The sequence below is a fragment of the Octodon degus genome, unplaced genomic scaffold (assembly GCF_000260255.1).
Source record: "Octodon degus isolate 3935 unplaced genomic scaffold, OctDeg1.0 scaffold00005, whole genome shotgun sequence".
NCBI lineage: Eukaryota > Metazoa > Chordata > Mammalia > Rodentia > Octodontidae > Octodon > Octodon degus.
The window spans coordinates 14176254-14203944 of NW_004524581.1; the positions used below are offsets into that span (position 1 = coordinate 14176254).

A 27691-nucleotide genomic window follows, 5' to 3' on the forward strand; every position below is an offset into this window, starting at 1 on the left:
TTCTTCTTAGTTCAATTGTTTGGAAACATTTAATTTTCTGAATATTGCTTAATCTTAATTTTTGTTCTAAGATTTATACTGTATCTTTAACTTACAATTTATTTAAAAGACTTTGTATGATATCTTCTCCTAGTATAGAAACTTTAAAAAGTATATTTCCATTTTCTGTTGACTTTTAAAAAAAGAGGTTTGTACCTATGTTGTTTATTTATTATTTCTAGCCTATATCTTGTAATATGAGAATCTACTCTGGCAGTAACAATACACAATGTACTAACCATTGTTACTCTCCTAAAATCTTATTTTGAGATTTTGTACCATTGTTTTTTTTTTTCTTTAAAATAAAATAACTGATGTAAAAAAAAATAATAAAATAAAAAAGTAAAAAATTAAAAATTTAAAAAAAATACATATTACCTAATATTAATGCTTATTCTCCCTATTTTCCCAATAACTTTTTTTTTTTTTTTTTTTTTTTTTTTTTTAAAAAGAAAAGAGCGCTTTATTTTTGCGGAACCGGGGATTGAACTCAGGCCCTTGCACTTGCCAGGCAAGTGCTTATTCTTCTGAGCCATCTCCCCGGCCCAATAACCTTCTTTAGAGTTACAGCTATTTTTTATAAAATTCAACCAGTGATCATACATTTTATTTCATTGCCACCTTAGTTGCCTAAATTGATTCTGCCCTTCAATGTGTGTGGGGTGCTGTATTACACTGACATTTTTTAGGCATCCAGGTGAATTATTGTACAGAATATCCTCAATTTGGATTTGTTTTACTTTTTCTTTAATTAGATTTCCCACAAATAAGCAGTGGTAAGTCCTCCCAAAGGCAGCATTTCTAAGTACATGATGACAGTTTGTCTCCTATTTGCAAGGGACTTTTTAACCAAATTTCATGTGTGTGTGTGCACACAAACATGCATGTTCCTTTTTTTTTCTATTGTAATTAGTGAATAATCTAAAATGACACATTAGTGGTTGTCTTTTTAGTACTTTTACAAACCTGCTGCTTATAATGGGAGGAAAGAGATTTTGAGCATTTTAGTAAATACCTATTGCCACTGATGGAAAGACACTTTTTAAACATTTTGTTTTTCTAAAAAAGTGTAGGAAAGGTAGCAAAGGTGGGCTTTGGGGAGGAAACCTGTGTCTGAGACACAGCTCCACACTTGAGCCTTTGTAACTGAAGCAACCTAATCTCTGAATCCTCAATTTCTTCCATAAAGTGAGGAAAATGTACATATCTGGCAAGGTGGTTAAATTGATTACATGAAATAGTTTACAGGGGGCCACTCACCTCTTAGCGTCCCTGCTGCCACTGCATAGGGGAGGAGAAAAAGATACTTCCTAGAATATGTTGATTTTTTTTTTTTAATCTTCAGACCTACCTGAGTGTTCATCCTTGGAATTACTTTAAAATAATCAGGCATTTTAATGACAAATGTGATCAGCAGATGAGGTGCCTTTGTGAGATTTCAAAGAAAGGTGTAAAGAATTTGGAGATTTGGGGTTCTATTTTCAAACCTCTTCAAAATCGCTTGTCTGCAGTGGATTTGTGTAGAATCAAATTGCCATTTACTCAGATCTCTTTCTGACTGCAATTCATTTTATTTTATTAACAAGGGATTATTTTTTAAACAGTTTATGTGTAGTCTGATTCAGAATAGTGAATCGTAGTAATTCTGTGACCCATTTACATGCATTACTGTAAAAGTTTCATTTCATACAAGTGACAGTTTTTTAAAGTTAATTAGGCTCGGCTACACTGAGGTTAGCAAAAAGTGCTTTGAATTATCAATAATTCAGCAGGGCAGACATTTCTGTATAATGCAGTGGTTTTATAGAGTATTGTGAGATAGTTATCCTTAAAATAAATGGTCGTGAGCACACATCAGCATGGTAGGGTTCACTTGAACGTGGCATGAAGTGATAGCATCTATGCTTTCTGTGATTGGGCAGCGTGTGGGACATCAGTCTTTCTGGCCATGAACTACTGGCCACCTTTGTCCTTTGTGTTACCTTCAGTTAAAAACGAAAAATGAGCATGAATGCTGTCTGCTGGCCACATCTCTCCCAGAGCTAAAAATGCATCTGGGAAAGAAAAATGGGATTGTAGATTTGGATTTGTTTCATTGCATGAGTGATACGTGGCATTTTGTAAATTATTTATCACTGCAAGGACGGTGGCAGTGGCTTGAACATTGTTCTATCAAATGAAAGCAGGAATCCTATTAGTAGGAGGGTTGTGTTTTAGCTAGAATCTATCAGGGGAATGTTGTCACTTTAAAACCAGATTGTTCTTTTAATTGCTATTTAAAGGAACAAAAGTGTTCCCAAGGTACTGCAGTTGAGCAGTTGCAAGTAATAACTATGGATCCATAATTATGCAGTGCTGATTATCTGGCATTTAAAAGACTGTGGCTGGAGTCAGTGACCAATTTGTTGTAGCTTGTCTTTTTTGGTTTTTCCAGTACAGAATGTGTTACAATCTGCCTTTTAACTGGGGCTACAAAAGTGCATTTGCATAGCTACCTCAAAAAGTAGAGCCTGGGCACATTACACGAACAAATTAAGCTGAAAATAAGGGCAAGATAATGAACACTCGTGCTGTAAGATGAAATTTAACAGTCGTATGAAACAATTTGTCAGTGCTCGGTCATGAGATGAACTCTTGATTTATGACATGTTGTCACAGGGAACCAAGACATTTGTTGAAATCATTATGACCATTTGAAATATTATCTTAAAGATGAAGTAGATTTTTTTTTTAAACTAGCATATGCTGGTTTATTCAGCTAGCAAATGTATTTTAAGTGCCTACTGCGAAACCAGGCAGTGGATTGGGCATTTGGGATTGAAAGGCTGAACAAATGAGGTTTATTCTATGCAGATGTATAGTTAGAAAAAATTAGACCTAGCCAAATCTTGTTTTTGATTTACATTTAAAAACATTTGTGATTATGTTGGGATTTCTTACCCTGAATTTTTTATTCTCAGGATTCAAATATAAAGACATCACAGTAACAGTCAGATGCCTAGCAGACAACATGTGTGAAGCCTTGGAATATGCAATAACATTTCAGATTTTTATACAGTTTTGGCTGTTCAAAATAATGTGACCAGATCTGTAGGCACAGTCAGCTATATTTATATGGCTGGAAATAGTACCATTGCTGCTTGTAGTAAATAACAATGGAGACACTAAAATGTATGTAGATTTATACATTGTTAAAAGCTGTTTCCATATGGAGAGTTAAAGAGTATGAAGGGTTTAGACAAATGTTTTCTTGTTTCTCTTATAAAATGGCAATGTCAGAGTTCAAGAGTTTTATCTTCTTTCTGTGCTGTGGTATGGTGTGGTTTCCTTTGGAAGACCTTGAAGCCAGGAAAGCCTTGTTTATGGACCTTCAATCTGGAATTTTAGTTCTTGTTTGTTCTTTGGTATCTTTTTAAGTGATATATTTCACAAAGATTTCTTTTAGGTCTGATATTTACTAAGTGAATAATAGAACCTGCATCACATTTGGTGAAGTTTACTTAAATAACCTCACTTGACTAGATGCTATCAGTAGGCCGTAATGTTCAGTGGGTAGATGGGTCAGTGTATTACAGGCACACAGAAGATGGGAATCACTGAGATTTGAGGTGAATTTTAGTAGCGTCCATTGTGGAAGCTTGTGTAAATAAATTTTATAGTTCTTGGGTTTCATTGATCTAATAAAATTTATTTCTGGATCTTACATAGTACGTTTCAGTATATTCATATCATGCTTTAGTATCAAATACCTTAAGATACCTTTATAAAATCTAACTTTGAATCTCTAATTCAACACATTGTCTTTGTTCAAGAAATGTGTAAGGCCCTTGGATTTTAATGTTTTGTTTTGTTTTTAAGTGAAAACTAATTTGTCTTTTGCTTTTTTTTTTTTTTTTTTTTCCTTCTTTCTTTTAATTTATCACAGCCCCGTGCTGATCCCATTCCAATATGTAGCTTCTGTTTGGGGACTAAAGAATCCAATCGTGAAAAGAAACCAGAAGAGCTCCTGTCCTGCGCAGATTGTGGCAGTAGTGGTAAGTTATATTTTTATGTGTTTTGTACAATGGCTTATCCTAGTTTTATGTTATATATGAAAACTACGTGATACTTTTCATTTAAAGCAATTACTTGGTCCAGTGCTTGATTTTAAATGTAAAAAGCAAGTCCAGGTACGGGGGAAAACATTAGTATGTTAGCACCAACAATATCAATATTTCTAATCAAACTTCAATTTTTTTTTTTTCCTTTTTTGGCGGAACCGGGGATTGAACTCAGGCCCGTGTGCTTGCCTGGCAAGCGCTTAATTCTACTGAGCCATCTCCCCTGCTCCTCAAACTTCAATTTTATACCAGTATTGATAATTCAGTATGGAGACTTGGGCGTGCTAGGTAATTTCAGGGTAGAGATAATGGTTTATTGAGTCCTGGTCTCCCTGTGTTGCTGGTCTTGTCTTCATACTCTTGGGTTCAAGCACTCCTGCCTCACCTTCCCAAGTAGTAAGGACTACAGGTATGCGTAGCTCAAGGTAGGAAATTTTAAGCATTCAAGCCAACTGAATATAACCGTATCACTTTTGCTTACTGTAACCTGAAGTCTTCATTAAAGAGATACTTCAGTTGGAGTCTAGTATTTCTGGTCATGACACCTGCTGGTCAAATGTGATATTACAGCCCAGCTCTGTGTGACTCCTAAAGAAAAGGAAAGGGAAGGGTAAAGGAAGGGAAAAGATTGGATTCTGAATATTTCATCAAAAGAATCAAGAAATTGGGAATGAAAGAAACTCCAGTTGCCTAAAAGCTGATAGGTGCTGTGGGTAGAAGGTGATGCTAAAATGAAGGAATCATTGGGTGGAACACTGTTGACAAATTACAGAACCTAAAGTCGTTTTAAGGTACATGTCACCTCTCCCTTTCTCTCACTATAAAATTGTTAAAATTTCCAGTTTTATAATGGAAATTTAGAAGCACATTTTGCTTACCTTTAAAATTTTTGTTTTACTTACAAGTCTTCCTTTCTGTTAAGCAGGTAGCCTGCTTGAATCTCTCTGTCTATCTTTGTCACATGTATCAGCAAATGGAATAATAGCCATTAGACTTTTGGTTTGTTTCTGGTTTTTCTTTTTTTAGAGAAAGAAGTGCTTGTGATTAGGGCCTCATGTATGTTGCATGTTAAGCATGCTCTATACCATCAAGCTGTACCCTTACCCAGAATTTTTAAAAAGTGAATCTCAATTATTTTTTCAGTGTACTGAAAACTTTTCAAAATATTATTTTTAACATGATGACTGAGGGTTCCATGTGTTTCTAAGTGGTAAAGCACTTCCTAGCGTACACAAGACATTGTGCTTGATTCCATAGTGGCAAAACAAGTAAAGAATAACTAGTATTTCTTTAGTTGTAGTTACTTTTAAAATAATAAACTTAGGAGCCAGGTGTTCAGGTACATGTCTGTAATCCCAGCACTCTGGGAAACTGGGGCAGGAGCACCGTAAGTTTGCGGCCAACCTGGGCTGCTCGTCAACTTTAAAACTTTGCCTTAAATTTAAATTCTTTTTTCTTTCTTTTTTTTTTTTTAACATTTAGTGTGTGTGTGTGTGTGTGTGTGTGTGTGTGTGTGTGTGTGTGTGGCCAGCTCAGCCCACCAGGGGGCGCGGCTGGCATGTGGTGCTGGGGGATCGAACCGCGGTCCCTGTGCTTTTCCAAGCTTGTTCCAAATACGTGCTTTAGACCACTGAGCCATCTCTCCAGCCCCTGCCTTAAATTAAAAAAATTGAAATAGGCTAGAGATGTAGCTCAGTGTAAAAGCCCTGGTTCAAACCCTATTATTGCTGCCTTCCCCTTCACCCCCTCCTCTGCTCCCAGATGCCTAGTTGAGGCCCTGGATTCCATCCCCCTGAATCACTGAAAAAGCAAAACCAAACTCATCTGTGCCCAGGACCACAACACATACTTACTTATCACGCACTCACTTCATTCATAGAGTTTAGCGGGTAAGAGGAAACTCAGTAGCCAACCACAATCCAGTTTTTCCACCTCAGAGTAGTTATTTAACCATTTTAAGCCTTGGTTTTCACAGTAGAAAATCGGGAATAAGCACATACCTCTTCAGTTTCATGGGAATTCAATATGAGAACAGAAGTAAATAGCTCAGTACAAGGCTTATAGGAACTATATTACATGCTCTATGCTTGTCCACCATTGTTCTCACTTGACATGCTTGATATTGTTGTCATTGTTTACCGCAAGTAAATGAAAGTCTTTTCCCCATTCATGGCAGGTGCTTGATAGTTGGATAGAGGAAATCTTCTGTTCTGAGGAATGACAGTGTTGTGTAATGATTCTTGCTCCTCCTATGAATGTTTAACTCAAGGCCTTCTGTGATTCAGCAGCCTCTAGGACCTGAGCCTGTGAAATAAGATGTTTCAAACCCTGCTTGAAAAATGCATTCTGACAATCTTTTTGATGGGCTATACAGATTCATTAAAATTCTTTTACCTGGTTATGGTATCATGGATAGTGACAAAAGGAAACATTATCTGTGTGTTCAGTTTAATCAGTTTCCACCCTTACAAATCCCATTTTATGCTGGGGAGGTCAGACCTCACTCATCAGTTCTGCTCTGTGGTTCTTTTTTCGGTTTTCTCATGAGGCTTGTTCTGAATGAATTATTTGTTTTTGTAACTGCTTGATTGATTTAGTGGTATTCACTTATCTAGGGTTTACCTGCTGTGATTTTAAGGCAATATTTTAAAAACACTCGTCACTGTTTTATTTCTTTATTATCTATTTGTCTGGATGCCTAGACAGATTACAGTCATACTTACATGTGGGAAGAAAGGTTCCCTTCATATATTCCCTTACCCTGGTGAAACACTTACTTGAGTTAGTAAGGAATTCAAGATTGCTATCTTCTAGCTCATAACTTCATGGCCTTCTTCATAGGGTATCAAAGTGTAATTCTAAACAGTAGACCTCAGACTTTTTGATGTAATCAATCTCTCTTCATCTTTCCAGATTGAACACTTGCCAAACAGGAGGCCTGATCTCCTCAACATTTTGAGGTCACTGAAAATTTCTTTTTTTAACTGAAGCTTCTTTTCATTCATACTTTTTCAGGATCAAGCCAGGGGTGCATGGGTATAGTATTCTGCTTTCTCTTCTCAACAAATACCCTCTTGTTTTCTCTCTAACAAACAGACAAATGGGTTGAGGATACTTTCTGTAGGGCTCATATTACTGAAGTCATCGTTGAGACAGTCTTTCCCACTGGTTTCCGGTAGAGAGAGCCAGAGGTTGTGGAGTCTAGGTATGGGTCATGGCAGAGATCCAAGCCTGCAGATCTGTTTTTTCAAGATAGAAGATGCTTCAAAGTATTGCTGTGGACTCTGTTGTGTGGTCAGTCTTTTGCGTCAAGGTTGTTTTACTCTTTGCTGAGCATGCAATTTTAGTCTGGATTTGACTGCTTCCGTGAGTTAAAACGTTTTGTCCTGCCTCAGTATATTGCTTTGTAAAATTTGTACTGGAAGATCAGATGAATGGGCTCTGTTGCTTGTCTTTAAATGGAAGAAGGATTGGGGATGGGGGTGGTGTTCCACACCCACAATTGCAGCACTCTGGAGGCTGAAGCAGGAGGATCTCCACAAGTTTGAGGCGAGCCGGGACTACATAGTGATTCCAAGGCCACCCTGAATTACAGAATGAGACCTTGTATCTGAATGAATGGGTCAAAATTTGGTTTGTTACAGAGAGTTTAGAGTTCTTATAGTTTTAATTTTCTGTTGTGATACATTGGTAATGAATGACAAGGATAAAAGAATATGATGGACTTTGTACTTCAACTTTGTCCTCTGGTCCTGACAGGAAACTCCATTATCACACACAGTCAGTGCATCACCTCAAATGAGATTTACAGATTGGTACCCCCAGGTGACCTTGTAGAAATGGCTGCTGTCTCACATTCGGAAGAATGCGTTGGTTTTAGGACTGATTTGAAACTGTTTGCAATGATCAAAGTGATCCCTAACATAAGATGTTTATGTGAAAAAATACCCATAGCAGTATAAAAGCAGAAAGAGGAAATATCGATGCAGCCCATAAGGAAGAATGTTCTAAAATGTGTTTCCCATATGTGCCTGAGCTTTTTAGTCACTCTGTCTGAAGTAGCATTTATATGATGTCACGTTTAGACTCCACTTGGATTTCCTAGACACGAGTAATAAATGCTTCCTTCTGCTTACATCATAAAGTAAAGCCAATTCAGCATTTCTCTATGTTTGAGATGGCTCTTTGGTCCGGTAGTCAGAACTTAGCTCTTTTTCCTGCTGAATGTTTTTTTGAATGATTCAACTTTACATATAGTATAAACGTGAGTTGCGATGCATAGATCAAGGAGCCCCACAGCTGGTGTCTGCTCCCTGTATTCATTTTTCTCCTCCTGCCTGCTGGCTGGCTGCAGATCACCCTGTCTCTGTGTTGGGAAGGGTAAGGTCTGCACCCTGCATCCAGAGAGCTGTTGTAAGTATTTAATGAAATAATGATACAGAGATGATGAGTAACTTGAATACATTAGACAAACATTACTCCAGCCACTAGTGATCAGGTAGTTCACAGTCTGTGGGGATGGTACCAGTAGGAAGTGCTTTTACTTGACTTTCATGGATCAGCCTACTTTGAAATTAACACTGTTATATTCTCTTTGCCTCATTAAGACCAAATTATATTTAATTAGCTTCCCATAACTATTAGATATTATACCAAATGAAATTTTGTGTCTGCTGTTCAGATTGCTGGGTGGTTAAATCTTACTTACAGATGAGTTGTGTGCATATGTGTTTTCAAATTAGCAAATCAAAGATAAGTGTACAGTTCAACATTACAGCATCATCTTAAGTGGAAGCTCATTGAAATGGGAAGCAGAAGGAAAGGCTGCTGGGATGCAGCTGGGAGAGGGAGGGAAGGCCTCATAGGTACGTACAAGTGAGTTAGTTACCCATGGCTAGACCCTCAGTGATCCCGGAAAACCTGGGGTCTTCTGGATTTGTCTTTGTCTGTTAGCCCTGAATTAAAACAAAGACTATAACCTTTCATGCCTTCTGTTTCTAGAGGGAGCTGGTGGGTACAATCTGTGATCGAGCTGTAGTTTTTAGCTTGTTGCATAAAAAAATGCCTGAGGGATTGGGTGGTTGGTTAGTCATCCAGTGTCACACAGACTAGATACAGAATCAGTGGGTTGGCAAGGAGACCTGCAATTACAAAGAATTCAAAGATAAATAAAAGACAGGAAGAGGAAGACAAACCCTATGCCTATCCCCAAAAGCCTAAAAGCAAGATTGGTTATCCAGAGAGAGGAAGGAGAAATCTTGCTTTTAGTGTCTTATTTTACTAAAAATTTTCTTGTTGGGTTTAGCAATGACGTTTAAAGTATCAAAATCCAGTGTTTATTTCTCAGTCTTTATCCAAATCGAATCCACATCTTTTCTGTCCATACCAAATATTCCTCTCATCCACATTTAGACGTGTTACGATTTTTTTTTAAATAGTCTCTTTGATTTCTGTGATTCTATGTTTTCTCTGCCTCTTACTTCCATTACTTTTATTAACTCTTTGTTCTCTCTCTCTCTCTCTCTCTCTCTCTCTCTCTCTCTCTCTCTCTCTCTCTCTCTCTTCAGATTTCTGTCCTTGGCCCAGTGTTTCTTACATTCAGCATAGCTTCCACTAAGTGCCGGACCCTTAGGTACAAATGCCCACAAAAGTTCTAAGCTTCTCCACCCCAAGACAGCAACACATTAATGGCCACAACAAAAAATCTACCAAAGTGTTGGGCAAGTTGGCTCTTCTTCTCAGAGACTGTAAATTAGGATGCTTGGCCTTGCTTATTTGTGTTGTGGCAGCATTCAATTCCTTGTGTTTCTAGGATTCTCAGTCCCTGTTTTCTTGCTGTCAGTTGAAGGCTGTCCCCAAATTCTAGAATAGAAGCCTATTTTCACTGCTTAGCTTTTGACAGCTTCCTGTGTCTTATAAGCCTCTCAGAGATGGTAGAGTCCATTTCCTACTGTGAACCTTTTTGATCTTCCTTTTCCATCTTGTCTGACCCAGCCAGAAGAGGTTCTCTGTTCATAAGGACTTACTCCTGTTATTAGATCAGATCTACTCAGTCAGTCCAGGGTAATCTCTTCAGCATGTATACCATAAGCCCTGACTACAAGGTTTCTTTTGCCAAGACAGGTCATTTATTTTCTTTTTTCTTTTTCTTTTTTTTTTTTTTTTTTTTTTTTTTGGCGGAACCGGGGATTGAACTCAGATCATGTGTTTGCCAGTCAAGTGCTTATCGTACTGAGCCATCTCCCCAGCCCCCTGAAGGATTTTTTTTTTTTTTTTTTTTTTCTTTTCCTCAGGTCATTTATTTTCATGTTGCAAGAATTAGGACATAGACATCTTTGGAGGTCTACTTCAGATCCTTGAGTATTTCCTCCAAAAAAAATATCTCTCTCTCTCTTCCCTCTTCCCTCTCTTCCCCTTCCCTCCTTCCCTCCCTCTCTCCCCCTTCCCTCCCTCCCTCTCTCCTTCTCCCTCTCTCTCCCTTGCTTCCTTCCTTCCCTCCCTTCCTCTCTTCCTCCCACCTCCCCCAAAATAATTTTTAGTTGTATGTAATTCCATTGGTAATTGTTGGAATTGTACACAGTTTTCTTAGATAACTGGTAAACTAAGAGTATTTTCTGTGTTTGTATAAGAATGCATCAGAGCTGGGCATGTTGCTGTGAACCTGTAACCCCAGCGCTTGGGGAGGCTGATGATGAAGGAGGATCTTCATGAGTTCAAGGCCAGCTTGCATAGTGAGCTCAAGACCTGTCTGAACTATGTAGTGAGACCCTGTCTCAAGAAAACATTTAAAAATAAAAGAATGAATAAGTGAGTGAATACATCCTATTGTTCTCAAATCTAATAAACTGCATGAAACTACAGTAAACTCCAGAAAGAGAATAATTTTTTAAAAACATATTGAGTTTATGGAATGGCTGAATAGGAAGTAATGCATTACATTATCAAGAGTACAATTTTCTATCTTGTTATTCCTATGGATTGTTCAGTCATCTATCAAGATTCTGCTGTAGTCTTTAGTGTTACTTTAATGCTGGCTGTGTGATTTTTAAACTTGGGTGTGAGAAATGAAATGAAAGTGCTTCTTAGTCCCTCACATCTCTTACAGAAATTTAGAGCTGGAAGGCATACATGGCCTATTCTCTTGAACTAACTAAAGATACAATTGCTGCCTAAAAGAAAGATAGGGTGAAGATTTAGGAATGTGACAGGGCAGTTTAAATACTAATAGTTTGCCATGTAAAATTGCTTTTAAAGTGAGAGACAGTGTTAAGAAGCAGAATATTTCTTACTCTTGATTATTAAAGTCTGAAATCCATTAATTTTCAAAATGAATAGTTATTAAAAGCCTGTCTTTGATAGGGTATATGTAGGAATAAATAGTAAGCTATAACATAATGTGAATTAGCTTAGTTATTGACCTTAAGCTACAAAGTACAAAAACAGATTTTAATGTAGAGAAAAATTCAGTGCATTAAATTGAGGTCGTATGTGCCAGTGATGTATGACTTGCAGGAAGTAATAAAAAAGGAGGGGAAGAGTCAATGGCATACTTTTAAGCCAGTAGGACCTATTTTTAAGAGTGGAATTTAAATTGCTGGTCTTTAAAAGTTCCCCCCTCGCAATGGGGGCGGGGTTCTGATCAAAGTTGTTCTCTCCCCTCCCCCTTTAGAGCAGATCTTAATGACAGCAAGCAAGCAGTTTGCCATTCCTGAGCAGAGAGAGGTGATTGATACCATTTTTACACAATATATTTAAGCTTTTTCCTTTCATTCATTTGAATGAGAGAAGCCTTTGTAAAAGAACGGTGTCAGAGGTTAAGCACCTCTGCAGAGGTGTCTCTCATGCCAGAGGTCATAATCCTCTGACAGCATTCTACTTTCTCAACATCTTAAGTACAGATGTTTGGATTTTTTCTAACCTCGGAATTGTGTGCTTTTATTAACAGTATTGATGATTGATTTTGAATATTTTTACTTCAAAAAGCCAAATCTCTGGGTGGGTGGAATTTTATGAAGCACCTGTTAAGCTTTAGGGAGGAGGACCTTTTTGGCAGCAGCTCAAAATACATATTTAAACAGTGAGGCTGCCAAAGTCAGGAAATTATACAACAGTCTTGAAATTGCAGAATCTGCTTTAAAAAAATTTTTTTATTACCCTTCAGGTTTCTTTTGTGACTTAGTTATAAGTTCTTTCACGTGGAATTTTTTTAACAGTCTTACTATTTAAAGATTTTATTTTGATTTTAAAAAATGAACTTTGGAGATCTCAGGTTTAAGACAGAAGACAGGCAGATTTTAAGCAAAACCACCTTCAAGAGCCTTACTCTAACCTCACCAACTCACTCTCTCTCTCTCTCTCTCTCTCTCTCTCTCTCTCTCTCTCTCTCTCTCTCTCACTCTCTCACTCTCTCTCATTCACCTACCTTAGGGAGGACTTTCTTACTTCCTGAAGGCTGGTGAGCTTCTTTGTGTGGCATTTCTCAGGATGTCCAGACCTGTGAATCAAGCAATAGGACTTTGTGTCAGTGGGTACAGTGGTACCAGCATTTAGTCCCCACATTCAGGAGGTTGTAGAAGGATTGCCTCAAGTTCAAGACCAACCTGGGAGAGTTACATTATGTTATATTATATATTATTATATTGTATTGTATTATCTCAAGACCATGTGTGAAGTACAGTCAGGTAAAACATGCCCAGAACAGTGTGAGAAAGCTCACCAAAGGACAAAGGAAGACAGCTGCTGTGCGCGTGTGCTGCTTGATTTGTGCCATTCGACTTCAGTCTGTCATTTTAACACCCTCCATTAAAGCAATTTACTGTTTCTGATCTTACTTTTAGAATTTAAACTCGGGGAACCAAGACATCGATGTGGTGCAGTGAGATATTTTTGGTCTCATCCAGTAATGGGATGTTCTTTGTCCTCTCCTGGAATTCTTTGTTTGTCCGTATTTGGATTACAGTAGGCAGCTCCTGTGTTTGGCCTTTCGCGTTGTAACCATCACACAGAGCACGCAGGACTTGTTGAAGCTCAGGCTTCTCTCCAATCTGCACACCGAGATCTCTGGATCGACAGCAGTTATAAAGGTGGTCGGCGTTGGAGGGAAGACTCAGCTGAGCAGATTTGGACCTTCTGATCTTTTTGTGTTTGTCAGTGCTTGAGGTTGACTGGCTGGCATCAACAACTATTAATTGCAAAGAATGGGAGTTCAAAAACAAAATCTAAAGCACCTTTCCCATAAAGCAATTTGCTTTTGTTCTTCTAGGGCACCCATCCTGTTTGAAATTTTGTCCTGAGTTAACAACAAATGTAAAGGCCTTAAGGTGGCAGTGCATCGAATGCAAGACATGCAGTGCATGTAGAATCCAAGGCAAAAATGCAGTAAGTACACTTTTCAATAGACCATCTCCAGGTAACTTTTAAAGCTGTTCTTTTTAATAGAATGTTGCAGTTTTCTTTTTAAAATGTTAAATGCTTAAGATGTCAAACCGCAACTGGGAAGTTGGCACTCCATGATTATATTTTATTGTAAATCTGGTGATCTAAGAATTCTTGGCATCTTGCGGTTGGCTTCAGTCTCAATTAGTCTCTAATATGTTATATTCCAGGATAATATGCTTTTTTGTGACTCCTGTGATAGAGGATTCCATATGGAGTGCTGTGACCCACCACTTTCCAGAATGCCAAAAGGTGACCTTTTAAACCACATTAACAATGTACTTTATGACTTCCTTGTTAGCCTTGTCCTCGCAGCTCACAGTGTAGAAGTATGCAGGTTCTTTACATACTTTCTATCCCTCCCAGCTTACACATGCCTTATGAATAGAAGAGTATCAAAGCATTCAGTTTGGGGGCGTGTATGCAGTCAGGAGCTCCAATTTCAGCCTGTCTATAAAAGGCCATCCCTCTCCCAAGACCACTCCTTGGTTTAGTGTAGAAGTTGAAAGTTTAGAACACTTTCCACATTATGTATCACAGTAGAGCTGAGAAATTTAGTATTTTCAAAATTCATGATGATAGTGATGATTTCAGAGTCCTCTGACAAAAAACCATCACAGTTCTCTTGGCTGTTAATTGATATTTTGACCAACTGTCTTGGGTCTGAGTCTGATAGAAGTTTTTATTGTATAGGCAGCCTATTTCGCCCTTTCTCCCTTAATTCACACTATACTAAACATTTCACTATAGCTGGCTTTTTGTTAAAAAATTAATTTTCGTTGTGGAAGGTCTAGCAAATACAGGCAGAAAAGAAATTCAGAGAAAATACAAATGGCAGTTCCTTCCCTCTCTCCATTCACACTTGATAAAGAAAGGAAACATTCTATGCCTGTTCTTATAAACCTATTTTTTCCTTCACAATAATGGATTATAAGCATTCCCACTTCATTAAAAATTCTGAATTCTACAACATAGAACAGAAGTTGGCAATCTGGTGTCTGAGGCCCACAGATTAGCTTTGTTGTCTTTAGACAGTACTTTAGAACTTCTCTGAGTGCTCTAGGTTGGACATGCATGCTTTAATTTGCCACACTCTCACTGCTCCTTATTGTCTTATGTTCAACTTGCTTCAGTCATACACAATCCAGCTGCTTCCTGCAGGTATTTGATTTTGCAACTTCATGCATAAATAAACGAACCATAATTGATTTAGCCAACTCGCTATGGTAGGCATTTCAAATACTGCCATTTTTTCAATCTACAATTATTTCCTAAAGCTCATTTCCTAGGAGAGGACTTGCTGGGACAGAGGCCATATGCATGAAAGGCTGCATTGGATTTTAGACTGACTATCCATGTGCTCAAAAATTCCATTCCTCTTCTATGATGGCCAGCACTGTCTTAGATTTATTGAAATAATGCTTTATTATGTAGCTTTTTTCCCCCCTACTAAATTCATGATAAGAAAAAAGGTCTGGCAATTCTTTCAGTAGTAAAAACATTTTTATGTCTTTTTGGGGTACTTGTACATTGACATTTGTAAATCTTTTTTTATTCATTAATCTTTTTTATTGGGGCAGTTATTTTCTACGAAATTTGCAGAAGCATTTTATTTTTTAAATTTGGTCAAATTCATGAAACTTTATAGTTTCATTTTAAGTGTTAGTCATGTTGAGATTTAATATCCTTGTAGTTTTCCTGGTACATTTCTTTCATAGCATTTATCTGTCCAGAATTTGTTTTTTTAAATTAGGAAATAGGAAATAATTATTCTCCTTCCAGGTAGTTTATTAAATAATTTCTCTCCCCCCCCACTCATTTGAATTAAGACCTTTCTGATGTGTGAAATTTGTCTATAGCCAGGAGTTCTGGTCTTTCAGTTTTTGCCCACTAATCTATTTCCCTATGCAGATGTGTAGCTAGATAGTATTGCAAATTTTTAATTTATATTTTATATTTCTTTTTTTTTTTTTTTGCGGAACCGGGGATTGAACTCCGGCCCTGGCGCTTGCCAGGCAAGTGCTTTTTCTACTGCCATCTCCCCAGCCCCTATATATTTCTAATGACTTAGTTTTGGAAATTTTCAGGAAGAGATAGGATAGCAAATATATTTTCTTTAGTAGAAGCTTTAAAAACTGGTTTACCTAAAATTCTTTCCTCCAAATAAAAGATATGTAATGACTGACAAGGACAAGTTTCCATGTGGTGAGGGGAAAGTTGGTGACGTGTTGGCCCTACTGTTAGGAAAGGCTTCTAAGGTGCAGGTGGCCTCAGCCCTCACTTAGCTTTCTGCCCACTCCCCAGTCCATTCCTGGAAAGCTCACCTATAGCAAAGGCTTCCTGAGGAGAGTGACAAAAGGGAGCCAGCCACTGCCCTGAGCTGTACGTACAAGCATCTGTGGACAACTGCAGTTTATATTTAATATCTTCTCCTAAGATGAAACATTAAAATATTTTTCTCATATATATATTAATTCAGGGATGTGGATTTGCCAAGTCTGCAGACCAAAGAAAAAGGGAAGAAAACTACTTCATGAGAAAGCTGCACAAATAAAACGACGATATGCAAAACCCATTGGACGACCGAAAAATAAATTAAAGCAACGATTGTTGTAGGTTGAGATCTTATCAAAGAAATCTTTTATGTTATGCTTTAAAATGTAGGTGATTGTAACCCCCTTAGGTTCCATTTGACTTTTTTAAGCATCATTTTTGAAATCTCAGGGGATGAGGAATATTTCTCCTCTTGTGTAAGCTGTGAAGTTTCTTAAAAATAACTTTTAAACTACAGTTGGTATTATGGGATCTTTTCTTGGTAGTGACTGCGATACTGACTTTTCCCAAGCAGCAGTAGTGGAATCAGAATATACGAATTGGAGATAGTCCTTCAGCCTACCTTTTCACTGGCTGAACATTACAAAAGCTTAATTATATAAAAATTATATTTATATTTTCAGAGTACACACCAGCTAATTATATAAATATTTGCATAGGAGCTTTAAATGAGACGAATTTGTCCATGTCTATAGTGAATCTCTTTTGTCACTCCAGGTGACATTTTAGTAAAACACTTTGGATACCAATTTCCACAATAGAAGCTTCTGAGAAACCTGCCAGTGACCTAACATTTGGCCCGTGCACCCACGTGCAGACATAATATATGTGCAGTAGCCCACAGATCTACAATGATAACCCCATTTCTTCTATCCTGTTGCCATAAAATTGCCTCCAAAGCCCTGTACAGCATTTAGCAGGACTTAGTTGGAATCCTTCAGCAGAGATAAGAAGTGAATTCATTTTTGACCTGTATACAGTAGAGATTTGACTGTCAGCTTAAAGTGCAGTGTTTACAAATGCAACCAGTGCAGTTGATAGGTAGAAGTTCTACCATTTGGCTGTCACCATCTCCGTAGCCTTAGTAAAAGAGGCCATTGTGACTTAAAGATGAATAGGTGCTCTGTCTGCACCTTAAGCAAACACGAGAAAGGTTTTACTCACTTGCCTACTATACTTTTCCTCATTTGGCCCCAGGTAATTCTTTATATTCATCTACTCTCCGGAAAATATCTTCCTGCATTTTATCTCTGACAGAATAAACAGATACAAGCTCCTTTCTGGAGTGTCTATAAAATTCAGTAAACTCCTTTAACCAGGAGACTTTTTGAAATTAACTTTTATGTTTATTTCTAGAGACAAATATAAAATATACTTATAAATAAATAAAATTTTTCATATTAGTGTCATTTGAAGTAGAAGCTATGTTTTTTTCATTCATCTTGTATAAGCATTGTTCTTAAAATGGGACCATATCCTCCCGGCCCAATTAAAAAAACCAAATTAGGATATAAACTTTCTAAACAAAGGACAGAACTGAAAATTGCATCTGGCTCCAATCCTAACTTTTTGTTTGTTCGAACTGTCCTTTGAGCTTAGGAATTTTTAAGACAGTCTAGGGAGTTTTCTTTTCACATGCTTTTATAAGCATGTTATCCTTTCTGGCTCAGCCAATGCCAGGTCCAATCCAAATGCAGCATTCTGATGTGTGAAATGTTCTTGTGGGATGAGTTGTCTGTGGGTAGCCTGCACGGAATCTTCTAGTGACACTAGAGATCTCCACACCCACCTGAGCTGGTTGAATCTATGGCAGCAGGAAACGCTCCTGGCAGTTGCGCCACCTCAGATGAGCCTGGTAGAAATTGCTTGATAAAATCTTTGTGTACAGCATAACCTTTAAAACATGTTCTTTTATTTATAACTACTTAAGATATTTTTATAATTCAATTTCATACCATTTTCAGGCTTCCATTTCTCCATTATTAGCTTTCAGCTAAATTGATAAGTGCCTAATTCTGTCCCAGTATTGTCATAATTCACATGCAGATGTTTCTATTGCACAAATTCTGCTCTCATATGGGTCCCTTCCTAAGCCCTGGCCTGTAGGGCAGGCAGGCAGCCACTGTTCATGTAAGGTACCTGTGTCACAACAGTGTGTGTTGAACTCAGCGTCAAATGAAGGGAATTAGCAGTCAGAACCCGGCGCCAAGTGTCTGATGATGACCATGGTAAATGTGCTGCTGCTTCACCAGACTCTCCATGTCATGTCTGACCCGCTGTAGCTTCCTCCAATCATTTCTTCAGTTTTTTGCTATTGTTGTCCTTTATTCAGCAATATTTTATGCTGTAATTAGTTGTCTTCTCTCCTAAGAGAATATTTTTGGCTACCTTATCATCCTAGGCATAAACTAGTAGATGAGGATATCTTTTTTTCTTTTTCTTAGTTTCCTTAAAGTACAAATTTATGGACGTGTTCATTGTATTTATCTGAATTTCCAAATTGTAGTAAAAATTACTATTAACTAAGAGATTAGATAAACCTACTCTTTTGCTTCTGGATAACACATATGACTGACTTCCTCTAATACTTTAAAATGACATTTCAGGAAATCATAATTACTTGTGACAACATAAGAGATAACTTTTATGTACTTAAAATGAAACCATTAGGTATTTTTCAGTCTGTCCATAATTTTCCTTCCTTGTATAGCGCTTAGTCTGAATGATTGCTTCCTGTACTTGCTATATGAGCGCTGGGAAAATCAGGACAGGCCAACTAGTTGCTGTCACCTTTTTCACCAGAGAAACATCTAGGTGGTGGCACATACACAAAAACAGTTCTTAGGATTGCAGTTCAGTCTCTTAAAGTTCAAGCACATTGAATATGCATCTAGTTGCTATAAACTTGTTTTTAGATACCTTTATAATTCTATTATTAAATGCTGATACTATTCTCTAAATTTTTGCCTAGGTCTGTAACCAGTGATGAAGGATCCATGAATGCATTCACAGGAAGGGGGTCACCTGGTAGGGGTCAAAAGACTAAAGTCTGTACCACACCTTCATCTGGTCATGCTGCATCTGGGAAGGACTCAAGCAGCAGATTGGCTGTTACAGACCCCACTCGGCCTGGTGCCACCACCAAAATCACCACCACCTCCACCTACATTTCTGCCTCTACACTTAAAGTTAACAAGAAAACCAAAGGGCTCATTGATGGCCTTACTAAGTTTTTTACACCATCACCTGATGGTCGCAGATCACGAGGTGAAATAATAGACTTTTCAAAGCACTATCGTCCAAGGAAAAAGGTCTCTCAGAAACAGTCATGCACTTCTCATGTGTTGGCTACAGGTACCACACAAAAGCTAAAACCTCCACCTTCTTCACTTCCACCCCCAAACCCCATCTCTGGTCAGAGCCCCAGTTCACAAAAGTCCAGCACTTCCACTTCTTCTACCTCTCCCCAGAGTTCTTCCAGCCAGTCCAGTGTGCCCTCCTTTAGCAGTCTTACCAATAACAGTCAGCTGAAGGCACTCTTTGACGGACTTTCTCATATCTATGCCACTCAGGGACAGTCTCGCAAAAAGGGACACCCAAGTTATGCTCCACCCAAACGCATGCGTCGTAAAACTGACTTATCTTCCACGGCAAAATCTAAAGCCCATTTCTTTGGAAAAAGAGATATTAGAAGTAGGTTTATTTCTCACTCCTCCTCTAGCTGGGGGATGGCTAGAGGACGTATTTTTAAAGCAATTGCTCACTTCAAGCGAACAACTTTACTTAAAAAGCACAGGATGCTAGGCAGATTAAAATATAAAGTGACCCCTCAGATGGGGACCCCCTCACCAGGGAAGGGGAGCTTGGCAGACGGAAGGATTAAACCTGATCAGGATGATGGTAAGCAAAAGGTCAAAGCTCCAACCAAACCTGCGCCCGACCCTTTCTCCCCAACCCCGAGAAAAAAATAAATAAATTCCTATTTGTCACATAGGTCTTAGCTATTTCTCTCGTTCTCACTTCACTTTCATACAGAAGCAGTGAAACTTTGACCTTTTTCTGATGCTGACTAAACCTCCAAAATGTTGTTTTCCAACTAATACTCTCCCACCTTTTATGATTTATTTCCATTCCTAGTGACACTAGGACCCCCAGATGCCTCCATAGCGTTGCTTATGGCTTTGTAGTCCCGCATGAGTAGCCACTGTCACGCTTCTGCCATGTCCTCTCCCATGCCGCCTCCTGCCACAGCGCCACTCTGGTGCATGCTGTTGGCACCTCCCACAGGGGGTTCAGCTCGTCACCTTCCTCTGCTCCATTGCTTTCTCATGACAAAGTCCATCCGCTTCCGTCTCAACAAAGCCTGATCTGTGATTCTGTGAAGTGTGCATTTGGATTTGAGTGTGTCTGTGTGTGTATCTACCATAGGGAGAAACGGATTTCCTAAATTCATTGAACAAATTGGCCCATTAAATTTGCTACCCTCTGTGAGACAAAAAGCAAAAATGTATTGTTTGGAAAAAGTAGTGGCTTTTGGTATTTCAAAACCGATTATGGGGGAATGCTCAACTAGACCTTGATTTAACTTATGATCTTCTTCGGATGTAATTTCATTTTATATTGCTCTGACTTTCCCTTTTTTATTCAATCAAGTTGTAAAACAATGACCACAAAAAATTCAGACATAATTTGGGTATTATAGGGAAAGGATACTGCTGGATCTATGAGCAGTGCTTAGAGAGAAACGCTTGCAAAGCTCAAAAAAGAAAGCAAGTGATCCCTGTTTGCCACTATGCTGATTTGCTACCATTGTGGTAATGTACAGTGGTTACTCATGATGCAGCTCAGTGAGTACACTTTCTGCTGGTTTTAAACGACAGATACGGAAATAAAAATAAGCATCAAACAAGAAAATACAGATGTAAATGTGATTGGAAACAAGGATGTCATTACTGAAGAGGATTTGGATGTTTTTAAGCAGGCCCAGGAACTGTCTTGGGAGGTAAGGACCAGACACTACGTTATAATAACCAGAGTAACATGTGGCTCCTTCTGTTTTTCAAGATTACTGTGTTGATTTCATGGAATATGCTTTATCGACCTATCACCACTATGTTCATTTTGGTTGACTATGTATCCCCAAGCCCTGTGATGCTGTAATTACCTCTTCTCTTCAAGGTTCGAAGAGACTCAGCTGGCCTCACCCAATAGACTACAGTAGTGCTAGTTGAGATAGATTTTGAAAAACACTTCCAGGTGTGAAAAACAGATTTCTGATTATGTGTGCCTTAACTTAGAAAATGACAATTTAAAATTGTCACCAAAAAGAACATTGCTTTTCAATTTACCGATGCTTCTCCGACACAGATGGCTAGCCATATGAAAAATGTCGCATATTTTTAACTCTCTGGCATTGATGAAGGCAATATTGTGTTTCATAAATCATTGGAGTCATTTTTATTTTCACTGTCTAGTAATTTCTTTACATGATTCCAGTTAAAATATTAACTATACTTTAAAGTACTGTCAACTGAACATTGAAAAGTAAGGATGTTGGACTTCTCAAACACAGATTTGTTAGATTATCACCAGTTGTTTTGTTTTAGTAGCCTACAGTAGATTTCTGTGGCTGTATTGTTAGGTGCATTTCCTATCTCATTCCTGCTGCATATACAGGGATGGTGTGGTCTGTGGACTCCCAAGATTTCTCTCTCTCTCTCTCTCTCTCTCTCTCTCTCTCTCTCTCTCTCTCTCTTTTCTTTCTTTTCTGTTCTTTCTTTTGTCTTTTTCAAACAAGGTCTCATTGTACTGTTCAGGCTTGTCTTGAACCGTTTGTAGCCCAGGCTGATTTTCAATTCACAAAGATCTTTCTGCCTCAGCCACTGAGTGCTGGGATTGTAGGCACCATGCCCTGCCTAATGTTATTCTTAATAGTAGCCAAAAGTGTCAAGGATTTTGGGTACTTTATTTATTTTTATTTTTTTATGTATTTAGTGTAGGGTCTTCTGGGTCTCACTACACAAATCAGACTCCTAGTGATCCTCTTGTTTTCAGCCTCCTAAGTGCTGGGATTATAGGAGTGCACCACCACACCCAGTCTTAGTCTCCATCTCATTGTGCCCCGAGTGGTGGGGCCAGCAGGGCTCGCCAGGAATAGAACCTATATGCCTAAATAGGGGCTTTAATCTGCTGTGCTATCTGGCCAGCCATTGGATACTTTTTATTTTTAGGAGCTATTGAGTATTCCCATTCCTCATTCTCCCTCTAGGAGAATCTTTGATGAAAGTAAATGTCAAATTTTCTCGAATCATTGATTTGACGCCTTTATCTATCTAATGTATAGGGTCTCACTACACAGCTGAGACTCTTAGCCTCCCCAGCACTGGGATTATATGTATGTGTCGGCACACCCCGGGGGTGGGGCCTACGCGGCATGTGATACTGGGGATCAAACCCCAGTTCCTGCGCTTGCCTAAGCGGGCACTTAGTCTGCTGAGCTATCTCACCGGCCCTAATTTGATGCCTTTAAGTGTTGGCTTTTTTTTGCATCCTTTTCACATTTATGTAGATGTGCGATGAACAGTAGGCTATTCTTTCAAATACACTTTCAAATCCAAACTTATTTTATTGGAACGTAGTAAAATTAGTTCCTTTATTTACAAAATTCTTTTGTGTCAATATACTAGAGGTTGAGAATACCACAGTGCATCAGGCAGGTGAATTTTTAACCTTATGTACCAACACATAACAATAAGTGGTTTTGTTGTTGTTTTTTAATGTATTTGGTGCAGTGTCTCACTGCACAGCTTGGGCTCATAGTGATTCTTCTGTATTCAGCCTCCACAGTGCTGGGATTACAGGGGAGCACCACCACTCCCGGTCTGGTGGCCTGCACAGAGTGCTCAGGGGCGGGGCTGGGGGCATGACCAGCGGGACATCTGCTGGGGATCAAACCATGGTCCTTGTGCTTGCCTAAGCAGGCGCTTAGTCTGCTGAGCTATCTCACTGGCCCAAAGTAGTGAAGTACTGTGGATACTGTGCTTAACATTTCACAACTATTTAGTGACAATGGGAATAAATGATGCTCTGGAGGAACAAGAAACCATAATAAGCATATAGTATCACCTGCATCTTATAATCAGTTTTAATGCATTATAACTGAATCAGTCATTTTCTACTTAGTATATTTATTTGTATATGCATGTTACACAAACAGTTATTTCATAAGTATCAATACATAGTATGTTTTTTTAGCAACATGAAAATTTACCATTAAGATTAGTGTTCTGGTCTTAGCAAGTTTTGGTAGCCTCTAGTAAGAGAACACAATTATAAGTGACAACTATACCCTTAATATCTGTATTTTATCATCCCTCCCCTCCCTCGTGCCAGAAAATAGAGTGTGAAAGTGGGGTGGAAGACTGTGGCCGGTACCCTTCTGTAATAGAATTTGGAAAATACGAAATCCAAACCTGGTACTCCTCGCCTTACCCACAGGAATACGCAAGGTAAGGGAATAGGCCTAGCACACTGTGTGTGTAAGGATGGGAATTTTTCTACTCTAAAGCTGGAATTAGATACTTTTACTTATTCTTCTAGTCTGTGCTTTCTTTCTTTGCTTAATAGTGCAAATAATTGATTTTTATTAGAAACCAAATAAATAATTTTTTATCCATTGTAATATATTTAGTGGAGCTTCTTCGTCACTTCATTTTTCTATACAGAATTTTAATTTTGGTTCATAGAATTTTATTTTCAAGGTTTTTTTTTTAAACATAAGTTTAGCAGAAGAAGAAAGTAGGGTCAAAATGGGTAGTGTTAGAAGACCATTTTCCAAGTATTTTCTTTTAGTGACATTATGACTTACTAAACGTGAGGAGAACATGATAGTATCATAGTTTTTTGGTTTTGGTGTGTGGTTTTTTTTTTTTTTTTTTTTTTTCTTCATTTGTTTTCAGCTAAGTTTAATGCTGGCAGTGTCTTGAGCTAATGTATCCTCAAGCATTTGTATATTTTGAATAAATTTCTTCTATCACATATCAGGGAACCTTTTTTATGTTTTTTTTGTTTGTTTGTTTGTTTGTTTTTTTGTTTTGTTTTGTTTTGTTTTGTTTTGTTTTTTTTTTTGGTCTTAAATCATTAGCCTGCAAAGTTTTTGAACTAGCTTTCCTTCTATAATAGAATCTTACACTTTTCTTTGCCAGTTGTCAAGTCTGGCCAGTTTTGAAGATGGGAAAAGTATTGGAGTTGAGTGGAAACCTAAGCCACTCAACTTGGCCACTTACCTCTATTTTTTAGATATTTTAAAAATATAATCCTTGGGGCTGGGAGATGGCTCAGTGGAATAAGCGTTTCCCTGGCAAGCGCGAGGGCCTGAGTTCAATCCCTGGTTCCTCAAAAAAGTAAAAAAAAAAAAATTTAAATTAAAAAAAAATTATATATATTGAATAACATTTGTCCTTAATTACCAATTTGGAATTTATACTTTCTGTGCCTGTATTTCTCTCTTCCAAATCCCATTCTTGCATCGCAAAGACCTTGAAATGCAGCTAAACATTTCTTGTAGATACCAACAGTAGGTTGTTTAAGCATGGAGAAGATACAAATATAAGTTGATCATTTTCGTATTTTAAAGCCTCTCATCATGTAGTTCCGGATGGCCTTGAACTCACTCTGTAGCCTAGAGTGGCAGTACTCCTTCCTCAGCCTCCTGAATGCTATGATTATAGATGGGTGCAACTACTCTCAGCAAGTGTAGTTTTTAAGGTCAAAAGAAAAAGTCAGTTGGGCTGAGAAAGCTGTTTGTTACTCAGAGAGACAGAATTGGTAGAAAACAAATCGGGTCTTTTGACTTTCAGCCTTGCAATTACCCCTTTAGACCGAATATGAATCTAGGATAACTTTAATTACCTCATTCAGAAGTGGAAATGGAAGCAATTAGGACTAGGACTTGTCTCATAAATATGTAGATCATTTTTTAAAATTGCAGCTTCACTAAGGAAAAGATTATTATAGTTGTAGCACTGACCATAAACACTTTTGGAAATAATGACATGGAGTCTAAATTTTGAAAAGCACCCATGGTCACATCACAACATGTGGCATCCTTACTGTTGACTTTTAGCATGGTCTTGCCAAGTCTGAACACCTCTTTCTAGGACATTTCTGAGGAGCCCTGTGCTTTGGTTACAAGTTAAATACAGTTCATATTGTGGTTTATAAGGACAGACAGCATGTTCCTTACATTTTCTTTACTACTGCGTTTAAAAATTTTTGCACTTTGTAAGTTATTTCAAGTATTTCCACAGCCTTTGTTTGACTTAGAGAAAATTGGACAATAATTCCCCTTCCTTGAACAGTATCATCAGTCTGATAGTGTTTGACTTTTAAACTTTTAACAGATTACCAAAGCTTTACCTGTGTGAATTCTGTCTTAAATATATGAAAAGTAAAAATATTTTGCTAAGACACTCAAAGAAGTGTGGATGGTTTCATCCTCCTGCAAATGAAATTTACCGAAGGAAAGACCTTTCAGTATTTGAGGTAAGAATGTGTAAATAAAAATGTCAGCTTTGTGAAACCTGATACTCCTAATTGTTGACTGTGCTTGTAATTTGTGTCTAGAAGCTGTAAAGTATATTTGATCTTGGCACTAAGGTTCCAACTATCCTTTAAGTCTGTGTTTCAGAAATGTTTAACCCTGTTAGGTAGCTGTTTCACTTGAGGAAGAATCCCTCCTTCATCACATTAACATTTTTTGTCTTCCTCAGACTCTGTCTACACCGTATATTCACCAGTGAATTTATGATCTCCTCAGCTCTTTGTAAATTGTACTTTCTTTGGCAGGAGAATTAGCTTTGTTCGGCAGCTTCAGCGAATGTCTGGCAGGTGCTCATTCTTCCAGGGAATTAAGCAGCTGTACATATCTCCTCAATACACAACCACCTGTGTTTCCATCCAGTTCTTGGCAGGGTAGATAATCCTTTTGGTGAGACCCCAGCAGATGTTGGGCCTCCCCCCATCTGGGTGGATGGCCACCCCTGGAGAACTCTGCTATTCATAGGAACCCCTTGTGGCCATATGTTTGTCATTTGAATTTCTTGAAAATCATAGTTTTACAAATGATTTAGTCACAGAAAGTCTTTTCCTCTATATAGCTTTCATTATGTTCCTGTTGTCAGTTTAAAAATCAACTCAGGCAGTCAGTGATACCTTGAAGATACCACACGTATCTTTCCTAGTACTGTTTTCATAGGACTTACTAATTCTGTCCGCTTCTTAGTAGTTGCATACTCCCCTTGCACTGCTTTATTTTCTCTGTTAGCCATCTTGTTGCGTGGTTTTGTCATTCACATGTGTTAGAGTCGTCCATATAGAGCAGACATGCCTTCTTTCTCTGAAATACAGTTTAGCATTTAGGGCCTCGTTTTCAGTTGTTCAGGCTGAAATGTGTTATTGTTGCTCTTACTATAGTTCTCTTATCCCTGACCTTTGGTGTCATGCTGTCATAGTTCCTTATGGCGGCCAGGCTCACTGTCAAACAGCTTGGGACCACTAGTTCTTCCCAAGACTGGTCAGAAAACAGGAAATTCGAGCTATGTCTTCTAGTGTTCCGACAAGTTCTCCTTGTAGTTCTGTGAGACTCATTTGGCAAGCTTTAAGGAACATGAGTATTGTTGCTAGGAAGATTTGATAAGGTTAGTTCCTCGTTAATATAAGCACAGCATGTATTTCTCAACCTGGACATTTGGACAATGAAGCTAGTGCTGGAGGAGCTGTGCTATATACATTGTGTGACGTTTAGCAGTGTGCTGTGCTCTACCCACTAAATGGCAGTGGTGCTCCTACCCCCTTCATTCCGGACACTAAATGTCCCAGAGACTGGGGAACAAAATTGGCCTCAGTGGGACTCTCTGGGCAGAGGCGAAACCAGGTACACGCTGCCTGACTTGCTGTGAATGCTGGGAGCTATCTACCCGGTGCCTTGACTAGTTGAGGCAGCAGAGCTGCTCTCACTTGAGACATGAGTTGCTCACATTCTCCTCGTCTCCTTCCTAGATGCCGTGGGTCCTTTCTTCTAACCAAAATAAAATTAAAATTGCCATTTCATTGTTTCTCAAAGGACAAAGCATATTGTTGTCCTTAAGTAATAAATAAATCTGCATGAGTCAGAGTGTGAGGTTGAAGCTCTCATAAATCTGGAGAGTTGGCGTGTGGGGTGGTAATGAGTCTTGTTAGTGAGTGGGAATGGTCAGCTCTTCTAGGGCTTGTACTTCGGGACTGTTCAGAGATGAGGTAGGTAATCCATAGAAGCAAGTCTGTGAAGTTTATTTGTATAATAAAGAAGGAATTGGGGTTGATACATACCAAGGGCCTTCTTCTAGAATCTGTGTCACTACTTACACTTTGAGTCCAATGTGTAGGAAACTTTTCACATACGAGTTTACTGAGCAACCTATGAAATAATGAACAGATATATATCTTCTCCTTATTTGTCTCTTATAGTAGACATTCTACAACTGGTTGGAATTTCTTTTTAACATTTCCATTTCTTTAGTTTTGGTTCCCGGGTACATGCATCTCCGTTTTTCCTTTTTGTGGTATGCTATAATTTCTAAAAGGACCATACTCCCAAGTACATAAAAACTACCTTTAATTAACGAGAGAATTGTATCTTCTGTGCCTGTTGCCTATATTTGATTATGTTGCTAAGTGTGGGACCTAGGTTTCATCCAAGGGAAATAGTTATATGGAGTCTAAAAATAATTTGTGCAATATGAGAA

The 27691-nt window shown here is 38.3% G+C and overlaps 1 protein-coding gene across 4 annotated transcripts in view; it reads left to right on the forward strand.

Annotated features, from left to right (window-relative positions):
* The window catches only part of Kat6b (lysine acetyltransferase 6B), a 205595-nt gene that overhangs the window by 135616 nt on the left and 42288 nt on the right, over positions 1 to 27691 (forward strand). For 2 of the 4 annotated variants that reach the window (XM_023718838.1, XM_004624035.2), the window contains exons 4-11: positions 3965 to 4073; positions 13402 to 13517; positions 13745 to 13826; positions 16054 to 16186; positions 18880 to 19808; positions 20789 to 20910; positions 23301 to 23416; positions 25310 to 25451. In XM_023718838.1, coding sequence (XP_023574606.1) covers positions 3965 to 4073; positions 13402 to 13517; positions 13745 to 13826; positions 16054 to 16186; positions 18880 to 19808; positions 20789 to 20910; positions 23301 to 23416; positions 25310 to 25451 — 1749 coding nt within the window. The remainder of the gene's footprint in view (positions 1 to 3964; positions 4074 to 13401; positions 13518 to 13744; positions 13827 to 16053; positions 16187 to 18879; positions 19809 to 20788; positions 20911 to 23300; positions 23417 to 25309; positions 25452 to 27691) is intronic. The other 2 variants (XM_004624036.2, XM_004624037.2) reach the window with 2 other exon arrangements.